General features: G+C 37.1%; 1 protein-coding gene across 1 annotated transcript in view; it reads right to left on the bottom strand.

Moving 5' to 3' along the window:
- Positions 1 to 14,055, bottom strand: part of Esp (Epidermal stripes and patches) — a 40,772-nt gene extending 26,717 nt beyond the window's left edge. The window contains exon 1 of the mRNA XM_028304889.1: positions 13,832 to 14,055. Coding sequence (XP_028160690.1) covers positions 13,832 to 13,890 — 59 coding nt within the window. The 5' untranslated portion in view covers positions 13,891 to 14,055. The remainder of the gene's footprint in view (positions 1 to 13,831) is intronic.
- Positions 14,056 to 17,270: the final 3,215 nt, after the last annotated feature.

The following is a 17,270-nucleotide window of genomic DNA, read 5'->3' as shown; positions in this document are numbered from 1 at the left end:
GTGGACATCACATTTTCCTTAATTTATGTGATATTCGACATTACCTACCATAAAAACGCACTTGTGCTTTATTGGCCGTCGACACTAGACCAATGAACTGAAATGTGGCATGTGACGTAATACCTAGTATGCCGAGCAAATAATTATTTTGGCAGTATCCATCAGAGGAAGTTTATAGAATAGGTGAGAGAAAGAATCTTGTACTTGTATCAATGATGACCTACGACATAAAAAATAAGTAGGTAACAACTAACTTTTTATGAAAATACCGAACATATTATCGAAAGACTAAACTTGTTGCATGTACATAAATAAGAACAAGAAGAAGTCCATTACGGATAGCTGTCATTAATAGAATAATATCGCTGGTAGAACACGACCTGCACAGGTGCTCTCGCTGAAAGGCGTCTATAAATAGCTTTATTGAACTCGCACCCGTATTACGACCCGCAGACGCGACCAGTCTCCGTAGAGTCTGTTCCACTCGCCCTTATTGCGTCGTGTTATGCAACGTTGATAGCGACTGTGGCCGCTTAGGGACTCGCGACGGAGCTACCCCGGGAGCGCGCGGCGCGCGATCAATGTCCATCCATAGTGACAATATCCATAGCATCAGAGCTCACGAGCTATTCGGATTTGTCTGCATTAATGAACACTCTCGCTCCAGTGATAGCGAGTGTTTCATCTTATTGGGGAAAATGAAAATAAAATGAAAAAATCACCTAAATAACTGAAAGTGATATGATGTGATGGGATTTTATTAATAAATAAATGCAGAAAATAAATGACTTTATGACTTATCTTATTATCTTTTTTCTCATGTATGTACCTATTAGTGATTAATTAAGAATTTTCTTTTTTTTATGAGATTTTGGCTAGGCTAGGGATAACCACAGAATTATTCACTGAAATTTTTAAATGCGTCCCAGCTTGTTTCACCGCTGACCAACATGGTCCCAACCCAAAGCAATACCTCAACCACCCTCAACAGCGCATCGTGGGCGCGCGCCGCGTGCGTGATAAGTTAAGGCGATTAGTGTCCTCAATCCGCGCCAAATGGGCATTTTGTAAAGCCTACTCCTCTTTTACTGCTGGACAGAAATAGTTGAAAAAAATATATGTTATACAACAGTTCAAGGACTACATTTGTGACGTTTGAATTTTCGCTACGTCTTTTTGTTTTGGATTAAAAAAATAAATACGGGACATCGATTTTTCACTTAAATTCCCTACTCCTCCAAAACGGCTATGTTAATTTAAAAGATTTTTGCACGAATAGATAGGGAATTCTTTAATCTTTAAATGACACGTTGCGTTTTTCAATCGAACATTACTTTCATTCATAAATTTTACTTTTGATAAATTCCGAACGTTTTGCTGTTGAGGGGGCCTTCGCGGGGTGCGGGCGGCAGTCGGCCGCTGGCCTTCAGACGGGGAGGTTGTAAGCTAAATAAAAGCTTGTAATAAAGTCGGGTTTGTTCAAATTTCGAGAACGACTGAACCGACAAAAGCATTAGAAAATTTACGAAAAATAAAATAAAATTTTATCCCGTACAAAATGTTCATGGATTTTGTTATTTTTATTAAATACCTTTACGCCTGAGTTAAATGACACCGACATCAAGGTTCATCAATTTAAGTTTAAAATAATAGGCAGTAATGTATGAAGAAAGAGCTTCTATTCTGTATCTACCTATGCCCGTGTATTTTTGATCGGTGTCAAATCGGAGTTTTTGGTGCGGGGTGCGCGGGTGTTGCTCGCGGCGTGAAGGTCAAACGCCCAAGGTCATTGAGGACTCTAATCGCCTTAATAACATAATTCGCTACGCCCTTCGGCCATCTATTGTAAACTGCAGGAAATCGTAAAAATGTCTCCATGATGTTGACATTAAATACTTTCAAGTCGCGATCAATTTACCGAAGAGGTAAACAGAGATTGTAAGTAAGAAAAAAATAGAAAAAGATATTTCGCAAGCGATCGATTTGATTTAATCCGCGCCTTGAAGAGGCGACGATGACAGTTAGTCCATCGCTCGCATCCGGCTTGCTTGGGAGACCCCGGTTATTGTACCCAATGCTCGCCTCTGACACAAACCTCTGATACACAGGCTCGTACGCGTACGTAAGTATAACGAGCAAAAAATACCTTTAAATTAGGTAGTCCTAAAACGTAAAATTCTTTACGTTTTAGGACTATATCAGTAACTAGTTACACAGGGTGTTTACTCTAAGATGTCAAGCCGTAGTCAGGTGATAGGTGAGGATCTTACCTATCGATTTCACCTCCATGTATGTTGTGAAATTTTTCGTAGTTTAGAAGTTATCATTAATTTCGTAACTTTTTAAAACTGCTATGGACAAAATGAGGAAGATTTGGGGCAATAGAAACATTACCAAGGCCACGAAAACCAGGCTCGTTTATTACCTAATATTCCCCATTTTCCTCTATGCGTCGGACGGAGACATGGACTCTTCGTGAAACCGAAAGGAAGAAGATTGACGCATTGGAGATGTGGTGCTGGAGACGGATGCTGGGAATATCGTGGACCGAGTTTCGTACCAATGACTCCATATTAAAAGAACTCGGCATCAGACAACGCCTATCAACCACGGTTCAGTCACGCATTTTGACCTTCTTCGGCCATGTATCTCGTTCTCGGCGCAGTAATGACTCTATAGAGCGTCTTAGTGCGGGGAAAAGTTGAGGGCACCAGACCACGTGGTAGATCACCAATGAGATGGACGGACCAGATCAAGGCCGCAACTAAGTGTTCGGTTAGCGAAAGTGCCCGGAAAGCTGTAGTCCGCGAGGAATGGCGCCGTATTGCGAGGAACATCACTCATCGTGATTCACAATGATGACCACGACCACTCTGACAAGAATGTACCAACTGAGTAGAAGAAGAAATCTGCCGGTGTGTGTAGCTAGTTAAGAATGTTTTTTTTTTTTTTTCAAAAAATGAAAATGTATAATGAATGTCAATTTAGTGGTAAGGTCATTTTCCAAGTTAGGACAGGTGCCATCATCGGGTATCGGACACGAACGAGGCTGGTCGCGAGTCACGATAGAGCTGCCACCCATAGGAGATTGATAAACACACCTTGTTGTTCGGGACGAAATAGCTCTTTGTCTTTTGTGAATAAGGTAAATACGCGGAAAGCTATTGAAACTTTAGGAAAAAGCCATATGATAGCAGAAGAATGCCCATGTCCACAACGTCGATACAGGGAAGTGGTTGTGTTACTTATTTACAGTCCAACACAATAAATTGCTATATTTACATAGAACTTCGTGTTATGCTAAATAAATACGTATCCCTCTTTTTTTAGCAAAATTATCACTGGTTGAATATTTTAGCGAAACTTATACCACAGTACCACATTTATACCAAGTACGTGCAAGTGCATGGAAAATTTTAACTCATAAAATAATCTTCACTTTTGTAACGAGTGTGTTCGCTTTTAATTACCTAACGTATGTATGTACATACTTCAAGTAACATAATTACACCGAACAAAAGGAGTTTAGACGACGTTCGTGTCCGTGTCACACGACACGAGCCGAGTCAATGGTGTGCAGCGCGCGGATGATGAAAAGGCAAGTAAATTAATTACTGACGAGATGTGACAAGCGACGGTAATAGCACTCTATTAGCACCTCCGCAATGCAGCCTACTCAGAAACAGCGAGTAATAAATGCATCACTCCGCTAAATGATGCACATTGAAGAATCGGAGTTCCGTCTGTATATGTCGGTCATTCTGAACTTATTGAATCGTCATCGTATCATTAATCGTTAACGAGTCAATTGCGTTCCGGCTGGAAGGTACTTGTGAATTCGTAGTGACACGAGACACGTGACAAGTGCTTGGTTTATGTTATCCTACGCGATGATATTATTCGAGAGACATCCTACCTACTTACTAGATATGACTTCATTAGCTCCACTCCAGCAGCAACAGTTGCACTAAGGTGACTGGGTGTCTGCGGCGAGACGATAAGTACTGATTGTACAGTAAAGTACGAGATAACTGTGCCATATTTAGGGTTCCGTACCTCAAAAGGAAGAAATGGGACCCTTATAGGATCACTTTGTTGTCCGTCCGTCTGACCCTTTTTTTCAGGAACGCGTGGAGGTATCAAGTTAAAATTTATACCATAATTCTCAAGTCTACTGTCCCTTGGAGCTGTGAAAAAATCAAACTCCTAAGCCAATGCGATCAAAAGATACTGCAGTTTATGCTTTTCAAATGAATATAGAAATCAACTAGTTTTCGTCCACAGGTGAAAAGTTCTGTCGGTGAATAGTCCGTAGTGGAAAACACCTGTCTCCGAAACACACAAATGAGAACCATTCTGTCGGCGAAACGTCCATGGGTGAAACATTCTGTCGATGAATCTCTCAAGAACGTCCTATTGGTGATAAGTCCAATGGAAAAATAACTGGCGGAGAACGCTTACAGAATCGATTCGAGGCGAGCTTAATGCCATGTGCCATTCTCTACCAGCTGAATACACAGCTGGTAGAGAATGCCACATCGCTCCAGATAAAAAAAAAAATTTTTTCTTCTGAACGCGTAGAGGTATTAAATTGAAATTCATATGAAATACTCAAGTATGTAACAAAATCAAAGTTATACCTACGAGTACATACATAACAGGTTTGTACGGAAGTTACGGAACCCTCGGTGCGCGAGTCCGACTCGCACTTTTTAGGGTTCCGTAGTCCTGACAAGGAACCCTTATAGTTTCGATATGTCTGTCTGCCTGTCCGAGGTTTTGCTTGGAAACTATTGGCACTAGAGAGCTGTAATTTTCTAGAGGTATGTATATTAATCACGCCGACAAAACAGTAGAATAAGATTTTGAAAAAATAAATTTTTAGGGTAGCTCCCCTACATGTAAAGTGGGGATGTTTTTTTTTTTCATTTTCTATCCCATCGAGTGGGGTATCGTTGGATAGGTCTTTTAAAATGGCTAAGGGGTTTCTAAGACTATTTTTCCATTCAGGGATCTGTTTGCAAATTATTAAAATTTAAAGTGATAATTTTTGTTCGAGTAGGGCATCCCCCCCCTCTAAAAACTAAACTGTTGGCTACAAAAATCTGGACAAAATCGTACTAATACTTCTTTTCATGAACTTTCAAGGAAAACTATAACGGTTAAGATACATCAGTTAGTTTAAGAATAATAGTCATTTAACTCATGTATTATAAAATATCTTAATTAGTAAAAATTCCTTAGAAGAAAATATTAGTTATTAAATGACTTTAGATGAAATAATTGCTTGCTTCTAAAATATATTGTGTTAACGACGGACAACTACGGAACCCTACACTGCGCGTGGCATGACACGCACTTGGCCAATTTTTTATATCAATGAAGCAACATTTTAAAGATACAAGGGGGAACTTTTTAAATCTTTCTTTCTCCTTTTCACAACTTAAAAAAATATATTTTGTGCTCTCAAAAATTCTTCAATTGAAATTATTTTCCGATCTTTTTAATTTAATATTTAGGGAATGAGATTTCTTCCTCTTTATTGGCGTAACTAAAGAGGAAATGAAGGATTAATATATAAACCCGGAAATAGTAAAGAAAAGGCCAAGTATGTGCGCATTACTTTAATCTGTACTGGCTTTATCAAATCGAAGATCGTTCATGATTGCAAAGCGCTGTCACCTGCCATTTGGGTCACGCTGATAGCAGACTGATGGTGTTTGCGACTACGAGAGATGGGATGGGCGTTTCCGTAACTTCCGTGCTTAATTTTTTTCTAGTCTGCTTCGTACCACATTCCAAACTTAAACAATGAGTAAAATTGTTAATCGAATGCCCTGCATGCACGAGTCAATGGAAGGGTGCCCATTCGATTTTTTATTTATTTAATAGGTTTAGCTTTATTTGCTGTAGGTATATACTTGTTACATGTGTATCAGTTAGTAATATAAATGTAACCACCATGATCCTTCAGCCAGTAGCAATCCACGGCTTGTACTGAACCCGGCTTGACCTCAGAGAGCATGATATCCCGATTCTTTCATCTAGCCACTGCATTATGTTATGATAATGATTATAATGTCGCGGTTTCGTAGACTTTTAAAAACATAGTGTAGAAAGCCTATTTACAGAAAAGAAATTACTTATTGAAGCAATATGTAAACGTGTTTTACAATTTCTTTGCTTGGTGTAGGTAACTGTCAAGTCTGTCTATTAGTAGTACTTATTCTGTGCTATTGCTTAACAGTACCAAAAATAACTTGGCGCTCTAAAACCACAGATCCACCACCCCCATGTGAGACTATACTAGAGCCAGTGAGAGATGATTCTAGTTCCTCCTACGAGTGTGCATGCTGTGACTGAAGTCAGCACATTTTGTGTCAACACCGCGCGCTCGAAGCAGACGCGGCTGCAGCGAGCCGTCACGCCGGTAACTCGTTCGCCGGCGACGCGACGCGCTAATTGCTCCTGCATCCGACAATATTGCATCTCTAAAACTGCCTGTGATTGATATTGCAATCGAACATTCTGTCTTTGACTCACTATTTCCTTTTGAACGATAGCTCTCGGCGGTTGTGATAAAAAAAACAATCTATTAAAACTACATTCCTCTTTATATTCACAGAATGCTACTGATACTAAGTACTAGTTACTTAACTTCTTACTTTCACACTTCACAACTTGAAAATAATACTTTACAGTNTGCGTACGTTGACTTTTAGCGGCAAAAACGGCCTATGTTTATTACTTAATATCTTCGTAAGTAATGGTCCGATTTGGATAATTCAAAAAGATATATCTTTCTTATGTCTTAAAGATTAACGTAGATACTAGTTTTATTGAATTTTCTACAACAGTACTGATCCTCATTACCTACTCATGCTCATACAGTGTGGTTTTATGAGTTTTATTATCACCCTGAAACATATAGAAATATCATAATTATGGTTTTGTTGCCCTTATATCAAAACTTGTGTTTCGACAAAACCGAAGCCACTTGCTTAGCCTGTCAATATTATTTATCAATGACATTGATGTCAATTTTTGTATTGCGTCACGAACACTGAACACAGTATCGGCATGTCTTGATACTCTTAAGTGGCAATCGAGAGATAAATAAGTACGAGATCGCGAGATTATCGCGAGATGCCGCCGTAATCGACGACTCGGGTGAGATAGACTCGCAAACACTCGCAGGAGCTGTCGACCGATAAAAACAATCATCATCATTGGTTTTAAAGACGATGTCGAATGAACCTACGCGATATAAGAACAACCCAGTACTACCGCAATCCAAGTTAACGCAACACAGTAAAGGGCCACTAGTTATGTCAATCAAAATAAATAACCATCTACATAGTTGAACACCAAAAAGCTGGAAAAAATAACACGACATTGAAATATACAGGGTGAAATTTAAATCATTGACATCCTTTTAATATAAGACTGCTCATTATACACAGTACAATCCCCAAATATGAGACACTGTAGATAGTGTACTTCCTTTGAGATATGATGTACTTCCTGGGTTCGTTCAAAAACTGCAAATACACCTATATTGTGTATTTGCAAAGCAAATTAATGATCACGTGCAAAACACGGCAACTAATTAATTCATTATTTGTTAAACGAGTATCCATGAAACTGCGACTTTATAGGTGCTTTAGCTAAGGTCCGTAAAAAAACAATAGATCATGACTTCAGTACGAAAATAAATTATACATAATTATCATAAATCTCGCTAAACAACTAGATTTCAAGCGTGACGAAGTTTAACGAGTACCAAGTGCATCGTTATAATGAACTATGATAATATAATTAAAGGAACTGTCAGGAACTCAGGAGACGCGATCATATGGCCATACAATCTAGATCTAAGCAAAATAATTTTGTTAAAATATTTTTTTTTAAATTGTAATTTGTCATACGTCATACCTATGTGTTTTATAAAATAAAATAATACAGCAATACATAATAATATAGGCTGTTTTCTGTAAGATGTAAAGCCGAAGCCATGTGATAGTTGAGGAACATACCTATCGATTTAATCCCTATGTATCTTCTACGACTTTTCTTAGTTTAGGAGTTGAAATCAAATCAAATATTTTATTTGCAGAACAAAATGTCACTCATCATGACATAATACAGGTATACAGTTAACATATTTTTATCGAAATTTAAAATTTTATGGCCAAATAAGACAGGCGCACTATGGAGCGAAATTGCGATTTATGGACATAGCGATTTTTTTCACAATTTCTATTTGAAAAAAATACCTATCGATAGGTTACGTTATTCTGATGAATAAATGCTGCACAAGTTTTTCTCTAAAACCAATAGTTTGACTGGAAAAAAATATTTTCCATTTTCGTTGTATGGAATGAAACATAAAGTGGTCGATTTCGACTAAGCCTTGACAGATCTTGCTTTGAAACTACTTGAGCCTTGTTCTATGGCTTGTTGACTGTAATCCTACGCTATCAGCGCGCATCCAAAGTTGCCCGTTCACAAGTTATGAGGTTCTGAAAAATTAAAAAAAAGTAAGTAAAAGTGACTTTTTTTTGGAATATCTTTAAAGATTTAACAAAAATATAAAGATTTTATACGTTAATAATGTAAATTAACCTTAAATTACTGCTAAAAACACATTTTAATAAACTTAAAAGGAATTAAATCAGCGATTTTTTTTTCACAATTTCTGTTTAAAAAAAATACCTATCGATAGGGTATGTTATTCTGATGAATAAATATTATGAACGTTTTTCTCTAAAACCAATAGTTTGGCTGGAAAAAAATATTTTCCATTTTCGTTGTATGGAATGAAACATAAAGTGGTCGATTTCGACTAAGCCTTGACAGATTTTGCTTTGAAACTACTTGAGCCTTGTTCTATGGCTTGTTGACTATAATCCTGCACTAACAGCGCGCGCCCAAAGTTGCCCGTTCAGAAGTTATGAGGTTCCAAAAAATGAAAATTAAAGTAAGTAAAAGTATCTTTTTTTGGGTATAAATCTTTAAAGATTCAACTAAAACATGAAAATTATATACTTTAGTAATGTAATTAACCTTTCTCTTGTCGTCTTATCTAAAGAAAAGTCAATTTTACTTACTTTAATTTTCATTTTTCGGAACCTCATAACTTCTGAACGGGCAACTTTGTGCGCGCGCTGTTAGTCTAGGATTATAGTCAACAAGCCATAGAACAAGGCTCAAGTAGTTTCAAAGCAAAATCTGTCAAGGCTTAGTCGAAATCGACCACTTTATGTTTCATTCCATACAACGAAAATGGAAAATATTTTTTTCCAGTCAAACTATTGGTTTTAGAGAAAAACTTGTGCAGCATTTATTCATCAGAATAACGTAACCTATCGATAGGTATTTTTTTCAAATAGAAATTGTGAAAAAAATCGCTATGTCCATAAATCGCAATTTCGCTCCATAGTGAGGCGTTAAATTATTTTATCTTTGAACCTATGGAAGTACTTTTTTTATATTTAAGAAAATTTTATAATTGGCTTGTGGCTTAAAAGGATACGTAATCGTATCCTTTTAAGCCACCTCTCCCCTACCTATCTACCCTCAGTCTGTCTGCGCTGTGCCGCAGCTCGTCCTCTGACGGCTTCTGACGGTCAAAGTCCCGGTTGACTTTGATTTTAATTTACTTATGTCAACAAAAGCTAGTTAAACTATGTCATATTACTCAATTCGTTACAAATTTTAATAGAATGATCATTAGACATCAGGCAGATGCAACATAATTGTTTTAATGCAGAGTTGTATGTATGTTAAGTGATGGCCACAGTATACCCGCGACAGACAGATCTCGTGACATCGCGTGCAACAAAATCGCCGACATCAATATTCATCAGCTAGATTGTTTGTGTTTCATAAATTCCATACTTTCATGATTAGTACATATTGAATTTCGTATAAAACAATCTTCTAGTATCTACCTACCTGTCAGATATACTTCGCGATAATGCATGATGCGGAAGCCCAGTCAATTAATGTTTGTCACCTATCTATCAGAGGTTATTCGACACTGATAGCGAATGGCGTCGCTTTTCTCTGTGGCAGATAGGTATTGTTCTTCAGTTATCACAAACAAACTTCGACTTCGATTTATCAGCACGCCTGCACATAGTACACGTGACGGCAACCAAACAGATCGGCTAATAGTGCTGTAGGGTAGACCTGTGTCGGGTACACAAACTGCTGGAGCGACCGGGCGGAGCTAGGAGTTGTGGCAGTCATTTGTCAGGCGACGCGAGTTCTAAGAAACCCGTTGACATGTTCTCTTCTCGAGTTTAAACGAGACTAATGAACAACAATTCATATTATCAAAATCGGTTCAGCCAACCGCGTAAATTGTTTCAAACTGAGAACGTCCTATTTTTCTTAATCGGTGTTAAAATGTATTAAAGTGAACGAATAATGAATCTAGCTAGTCATAAGCTTTGAAGGCTAAGTGATGTTATTTATACCACAACAGGTAATTCAATGACGTCGTTCAATGACACGGCTTTTTTGCGGATTCAATATAATAAGACTGAAATCGATTTGTAATAAGTGGCCCAACAAAATGTTTGCAATAATGACATTGAATTTCCCAGATATTTTATTAAGCACCTATTTGAAAAAAGATTTTGAGAGTTTCAAATCATAATTTAATGAATGTTAAATAACATGGAAACCTTGTTTATGGTAGTTTGTGGTGTAGTCGAGACCAATGCCCATGTTATCGAAGATTTAGTCACTGAATGACGATGATGGGATAAGATGGGAAACGTCAATTAAAGGGCGTCATTTATATAATTTCTCTCAAATGTACGCAAACGTCTATCTAAGCGGTGGTTGGAAATCGACCATTGCTCGTCGCATTCCTTACGAGGCAATAAACTTAAGTCTCCTATTTGAGACTGTTCCACTGTTGAAGTCAGTGATCAGCAGTCTGCCCATCATATACTTGTGGGAGTGTGATCTTGGGAAACATGAAAGTGACATAATGCTTAATTCAATACAACATACATCTGTTTCTGCATTTTATTAATACACCGATCATGTCGCGGCGGCAACGAAAAATGTCCGTGCTTTTTAAGTAAATTTGTGAAAAATGTTATTGACACGGTAGGTACTTAACCCCGTAATAGCTCACAAGTCAGTCGAACCTTAACTTAGAACTCCTCTCATGTTCTTCTGATTAATTTCCTTGCGGGTCCAATGACAGTTTAACTTCCCCCGGGACAAACTTGACCTACACTGGTTAGATTTTTATTGACGGGCAAGCTATTGATCCTGGCTACACAGGAGTTGCAGCGGTGGGAACGAGAGGTGGGAATAGTTCTGTGTTGTTGTAACAGCAGAATAGGTTTTATTTGTGACTGACGAGCGATATTGATCGAAAATGCTAAAGATCTTAGGGGCCGTCCATAAATTACGTCATCGATTTTTTCAGATTTTAGACCCCCCCCCCTACAATCATCCTAGCGTCATTTCTTAATGGCCCCCCCCCCCCCTTCTCCCAAAATTGACCCCCCCCCCCCCTATCTATCATTTACCGTCATCCGCAGACCAACCCCCCCCCCTAATTTAGAATGACGTAATATATGGACGGCCCCTTATTCGTTATCGACGGGGCAGGTCAAAGTCAAAATTTCTTTATTTGTTTAGACTAATAAATAGTTCTTACAAATCGTCATTTTGCTCTTAAGGAGCCTCTACATGTCTCATAATCTTTTTACCCTACCAGCGCTTCGAGACCAACATTTGGCAAGTGCTGAGAAGAAGCGCCGCAACAAACTCAGTCACCACTGTCTGCCGGTTAATATAAATAAATAGAAATAGCAGTAGTAGGTACATACGATTCAGGAGCAGTTCACTGAATTTACCATGCATTCTTGTATGGTGTATCTTATAAGAATGTCTTATAAATTTGAATAACTTGGATTGACCAGTCCCCGAAAGCAGCGCCTGTTCACAGACATGACTAGTGAACCAGCTATCGCTTCACTCGACCATATTAGAGGGAATGTAACGAGTAACGACCCACCTCACTACGCCACCACCCCAGAGACATTTTAGTGAGAATGACAATTCCAAGTTATCTCTTTAAAAAAAACTAATAATAATGCTAAGTAACAGTCCAGATTGAGAAGCATGACACTTTAACATTTATGAAATTATTATTAGTTTATGTAGTATACATTACTTTTCATTTTAATTCTTTTTAGTGCGAGCATGAAAGGACCATCATCCTACTCCCAGGATGACTTATCATTAAGAAAATCTCGAGTTGTATAATAGGCTTTTTAATCTTTAACTAAGTATACCTTTAAATTTATTATACGGTAATTTTTTATATTTATCAGGTACTTTGTTATAAAAATGGATACCTTGTCCCATAAAGGTGGCAAACACTTTATTAAGTCTAAAAGCGGGTATAGCCAATTTATATCTATTTCTAGTGTTAATTTGGTGAATATCACTTTTCTTTTTGAATTCATGAATATTTTGTTGAATAAATAGAATACAGTTTAAGATGTATTGTATTGTGAAGCGGCCGTGTGAATGCCAATTTCTTTAAACAATTCTCTAAGGGACGCTCTTGCTTTCTTATCGCACGTTTTTGCAAAATAAATATTGTCCCCAGGCGAAAGGACCAATGATAAGAGCAGCCTGTAGTGTAATGAATATGATGTAATAATAATACTGAATAATTAAACGAGTCTCCGCACACAAATACGAGTGATTACACTCGTATTTGCGTTATCTAAAAGATGCTCGCATTTTAATCCTACTATGTAAGTCGCTGGTCACATGACAAGATCAGCGGCACACCACATGGCCACATCACGGATTGCACCATTATTTAAAGAAATTAAGTGATGACGTTGGGTAATACTTTAACATAATACTATATGAATAGTTTAGAAATATGTTGTGTCGAAGTCTCATGTCTACCTAACACGCATTATGGGCCGTTACTACTATAGCCGCAGATAGTCATTTATGATTACCTACAACTAATTTACTATACCTAATGTTATGTAGGTAGTCCAAACTGGAAGTGGAAGACATAAGGGCCCCTTCATAGGGTTACAGCAATCAGATTTCTGCCAGACTCTGGACTTGTGTCTGGACTGTCATGGTTAACACTGGTTAACACACAAGTGTGTGCTTGAAATTCGAATGAATCGGTTTTTTGCGGGACACTGCAAACGGGATGTGTGAATGTTAATATTAATACACGTATACTACTAAGCGGGATCCTGCAATAAAACAAACAACGAGCCCTAATACTCGTATTTCTAAAAGTTTAAACTTAACTTATTTAATAATGTCATAAACGAAATTAAATACATTCTATTCTATATTTTAATAACATCCTAAGAAGGTAAATAAGTTAAAAATATTACTTTAATTTGCTTGCGCAGCCGCAGCGCTGGCGTGAGCGCGTCGATAACAAGTTAACAACAGCAAAGATAAATCCTTTGGATCCACATAATCCCCTCGGCCTACGAGTATCATTAATAGACGTCGTCGAGTATTCTTAAACTCGTCATTCTGGTAAGAATAAGTAACTATGTAAGTACGTACAACAAAGATAATCCATTGTTTTCTAGCGCTTGTTTGTGCGCCATGATGCCAGTTTGATTTAGGCAAACGTGTTGGATTACTTATCTCTTTAAGACGCATTTCAAAACCACTAAGTAGGCACTCGACTTATTTTAGCCTCTTATATTATTTTTGCTGAAGTGAAACGAAACTCTTATTTACATATTTTTATTAATTAAACATTATAAAAAGGAAGTTTATTATCACAGGTACTTACAGTTTAATTACCCTTGTTGTCACACATTGTAGCTTAATTTTAATTATCACCATGAGCATAATTAATGACACGAATTCACATTTTTTTAATAAATAAACACATTATCTTTCTTTCACCTCTGAACACTTTTTTCTAAAGAAACTGTTTTAAATAATGGGATCCTGCATACAAATCTTAACACAGTTATCGTGTCGTTTGAGGGTAGCTCAAATAACGTTGCGCGCGCGCAGCCGGCGGCAGCGGTTACAACTCGCAACTGTGGACCCCTCCCGGTTGTGTGTACGTTTCACTTTTGAAAAGTGACGGAAAGTGGAAATAGTTAATCGTTTTACGTTATTAATTTATAACTATTAGAGTTTAACTATCCAGAAAGTTTATAATTTTGGGTTAATGATTCTGCCGTTTATTGTCTTTCATAGGTACGAGTACCTAACAGTACCTATAAAACAATCGTACGCCAAGCACGAATAACTTGCGTAAAGGTAATCGTATCGTTAACGTAAATAATTTGTATGAGAATCTGAGAGCGCCTCTATTGGACGTAAAACAAACTAAATTTGGCAGCACAAATGCCTATTGTATAGTAATGTAATCGTACCGTAAACGTATCGTATGATGTTTATACTAACTTTGCGATCACGAACCTTTTTTTGACGTATAGAATACCTAGTAAGTGGCGATAGCTGGCTAACGTAAGCTTACGAATGTTTTGTCACGGTAGATTTTTCAGTGTGAAAACTTGCGTCGGAAGAAAAAAATATGTTTTTGAGGCTGAAGACGATAAGAAGTGTGTTGGTTGATAAGATTAATAGGCTACACATGTAATCAAAATCTAAAAATACTTATATGGCTGGAAAGCTGTAATATTAAGATTATTTTCATTGTTTCTTTGACATTAAAACTAACGTAAGTATTTATGTAGTAGCTTTATTTGTTCATTAATGTTGTACACACATCTTAAATTAAATAATTACGGGATAAATTAGAAGGTGAAGAAACACCGGTCTCTTCACTCTGAAGGTGGGCGGCACCACGGTGGATTGGCTACTGGTGCTTGGGGTGTTCCGATCGGCTTCTGTAATGTAATTTAATTTCATATTAACAACTTGATTTAATTAATTTAATTTTAACATCGATTTGCCATATTTTTCATAATATGTTGTCTGTTAATTTATGTAAAATTACTAAAAGAATGAAATTTACCTGTAGCTGTTTTATCCAGAGTGAATAATTGGTTATCTTCCATATGCCCAGGTATCATAATTCGAGAAGTAATAATATTATGCGTAAATACTATAAACTTAATATTTAGATCTAATAAAAATTCGTGAGAATAATATTTGCACGCTTAAGGATTTCCCTTGCCAGACTTGTGTAAAAGTAAAATGATATTTTGATAAATGAACTATAATACACTGAAATAAATTAATGCAGACCTGCTGAAAGCCAGCTTCCACCACCGTCGTGCCAGTAGTGCCAATTATTTGCATGACCCTGTTTTCAAGGTCGGTCCACCACCAGTGCCACTTGCAGCTGTTTTTATTTTACGCAGCTTTCTTTTAGTGTTATCTTTTAAATCACTCCACACCTTTACCACAAACAGAAATAGAACAAATCATTTCATTGAAACTAAAACTAAACAAAAAATTCGCACATTTGAAATATTAAGCCACTTGAGATCGCATACCTTGCGCTATTTCTTCACCGATCGAGAGTCGCCTGTTCCATCACTGTTTAATTTTTCCGCTAATTCTTTCCATTTCATTTGCATGAAATGGCGTCCTCTTGGACCTCCGGAAGGTTTAAGAAGGTTTTTATTTAGATAAGTCACCATTTCTAGAAAATAACATCTAAATATATCACGCCATTACAGCCCACACATTAAACCACATTATCTCAAATCTACGTACTTTTCCATAAACTCTACTACTCATCATCAATATTAAAATTTACATTAAAATTAAGCTTCAAACATAGAATATAACTCTAACCACTCGTAAACTGAATGAGTCACTCCCCAAGAGTGACTGCGGCGCTTTTTTTTCAGTACTTTGCTCTGGTAGGGCAAAACTTTAACAAACAAAACCGACTTGAAAAAAGTTCACTAAAAAGCATATAATAGGTACTAGTGACCCGTACAAATATGTATTATACTTACAAACCTTCTTTCTTTACCTTTAGGTAATTTATAATATTGATACACTAGCTAGACCCGGCGAATTTCGAACCGCCATTAAAAAGTTGTCTTATCTATAAAATAGCTATATTAATTTCTGAACGTTCTTTTTGAATTAGCTGTATCGGCGAACTTCGGTCAAAAATATGGCGTAAAGAAATTTATTCACTAAAAAGTATATTGTGGAAGTTTTTCAAGTAACTTTTTTAAAAATATAGCCTATGTTAAGCAGAAAAATGACTGGATTCTAACGGTGAAAGAATTTTCAAATCGATATAGATCTTCCCTCCAAACACACAAACAAAAATGGTGAATGAATTTTTTAATTGTCCGGTTAGTTTCGGAGCCTGTTCAATACAAACATACAAAAACATAAATCTTTAGGTAAAGTTGGTTAGGTTGGTTAATACAGGTTTATTAGCATGGCGATCTTTGTTGTCTGTTGTTTACAATTTAATTATGTAACGGCGGGCTCGTACATAATCAATCAGGCTGTAGGCACTCGGTAGTCAGGCAACCGAGGCCTGATCCACGCAAGCGCGGTTCGGCGAACGCAATTATAAAGTAGATTATTCAGTCGGTCTAGAAAAGGATTCCAAACGTCAATGGCACAATCTAGATCTAGAAGAACAGGAGCTCCGCTCGCAGCGGCTTGCTGCGGCCCTGCGCAGTCGCGGGACAGAACCAACACAATACATCCACTGTTCATTTCCATTGTGTGGTTTGTTTAGCATAGAAGATGGAACGGAACGGGAATAAAAGTTGAGGAAATTGCGCAGATGAATTGGATAATTTCATCGTTAACTTGACGATCGTCAAATATTTAAAGAAAATAATAAAGATATTATGATTATTATTAAAAATTAAAGACTAAAAAAAAGATTTTTTTCTTATGGAGCCTTTACATGATGTCTCATCTTTTTACCCTACCAGCGCTTCGAGACCAACATTTAGCAAATGCAGAGAAGAAGTCTGCCAGATGAAAATAATAAATAAATAGAAATAGCAGAAGCAGGTACATTTATTGATTCAGCAGCAGTTCTCTGAATTTACCACACATTCTTGTATGGTGTATCTTATAAGAATGGGTAGGTATACTAAATTGCGTAGTAATAATAATAAACAATGTAGACGTGCTAAGATCTAGACTTACAGGTATGGCACTACAATACTAATAGTAATAATGACACGCAATTTGGATAACTTTGATTGACCATTACGGTAGAGAAATTAATTGCTGTTAGTTAGTTTTAGGTGCCATAA

Source organism: Ostrinia furnacalis, unplaced genomic scaffold (assembly GCF_004193835.3).
Source record: "Ostrinia furnacalis isolate ACB-3 unplaced genomic scaffold, ASM419383v2 OfSCF1605, whole genome shotgun sequence".
NCBI classification, from domain to species: domain Eukaryota; kingdom Metazoa; phylum Arthropoda; class Insecta; order Lepidoptera; family Crambidae; genus Ostrinia; species Ostrinia furnacalis.
Note: the sequence above shows the minus strand (reverse complement) of the source record. Positions and strands in the feature narration are given on the sequence as shown.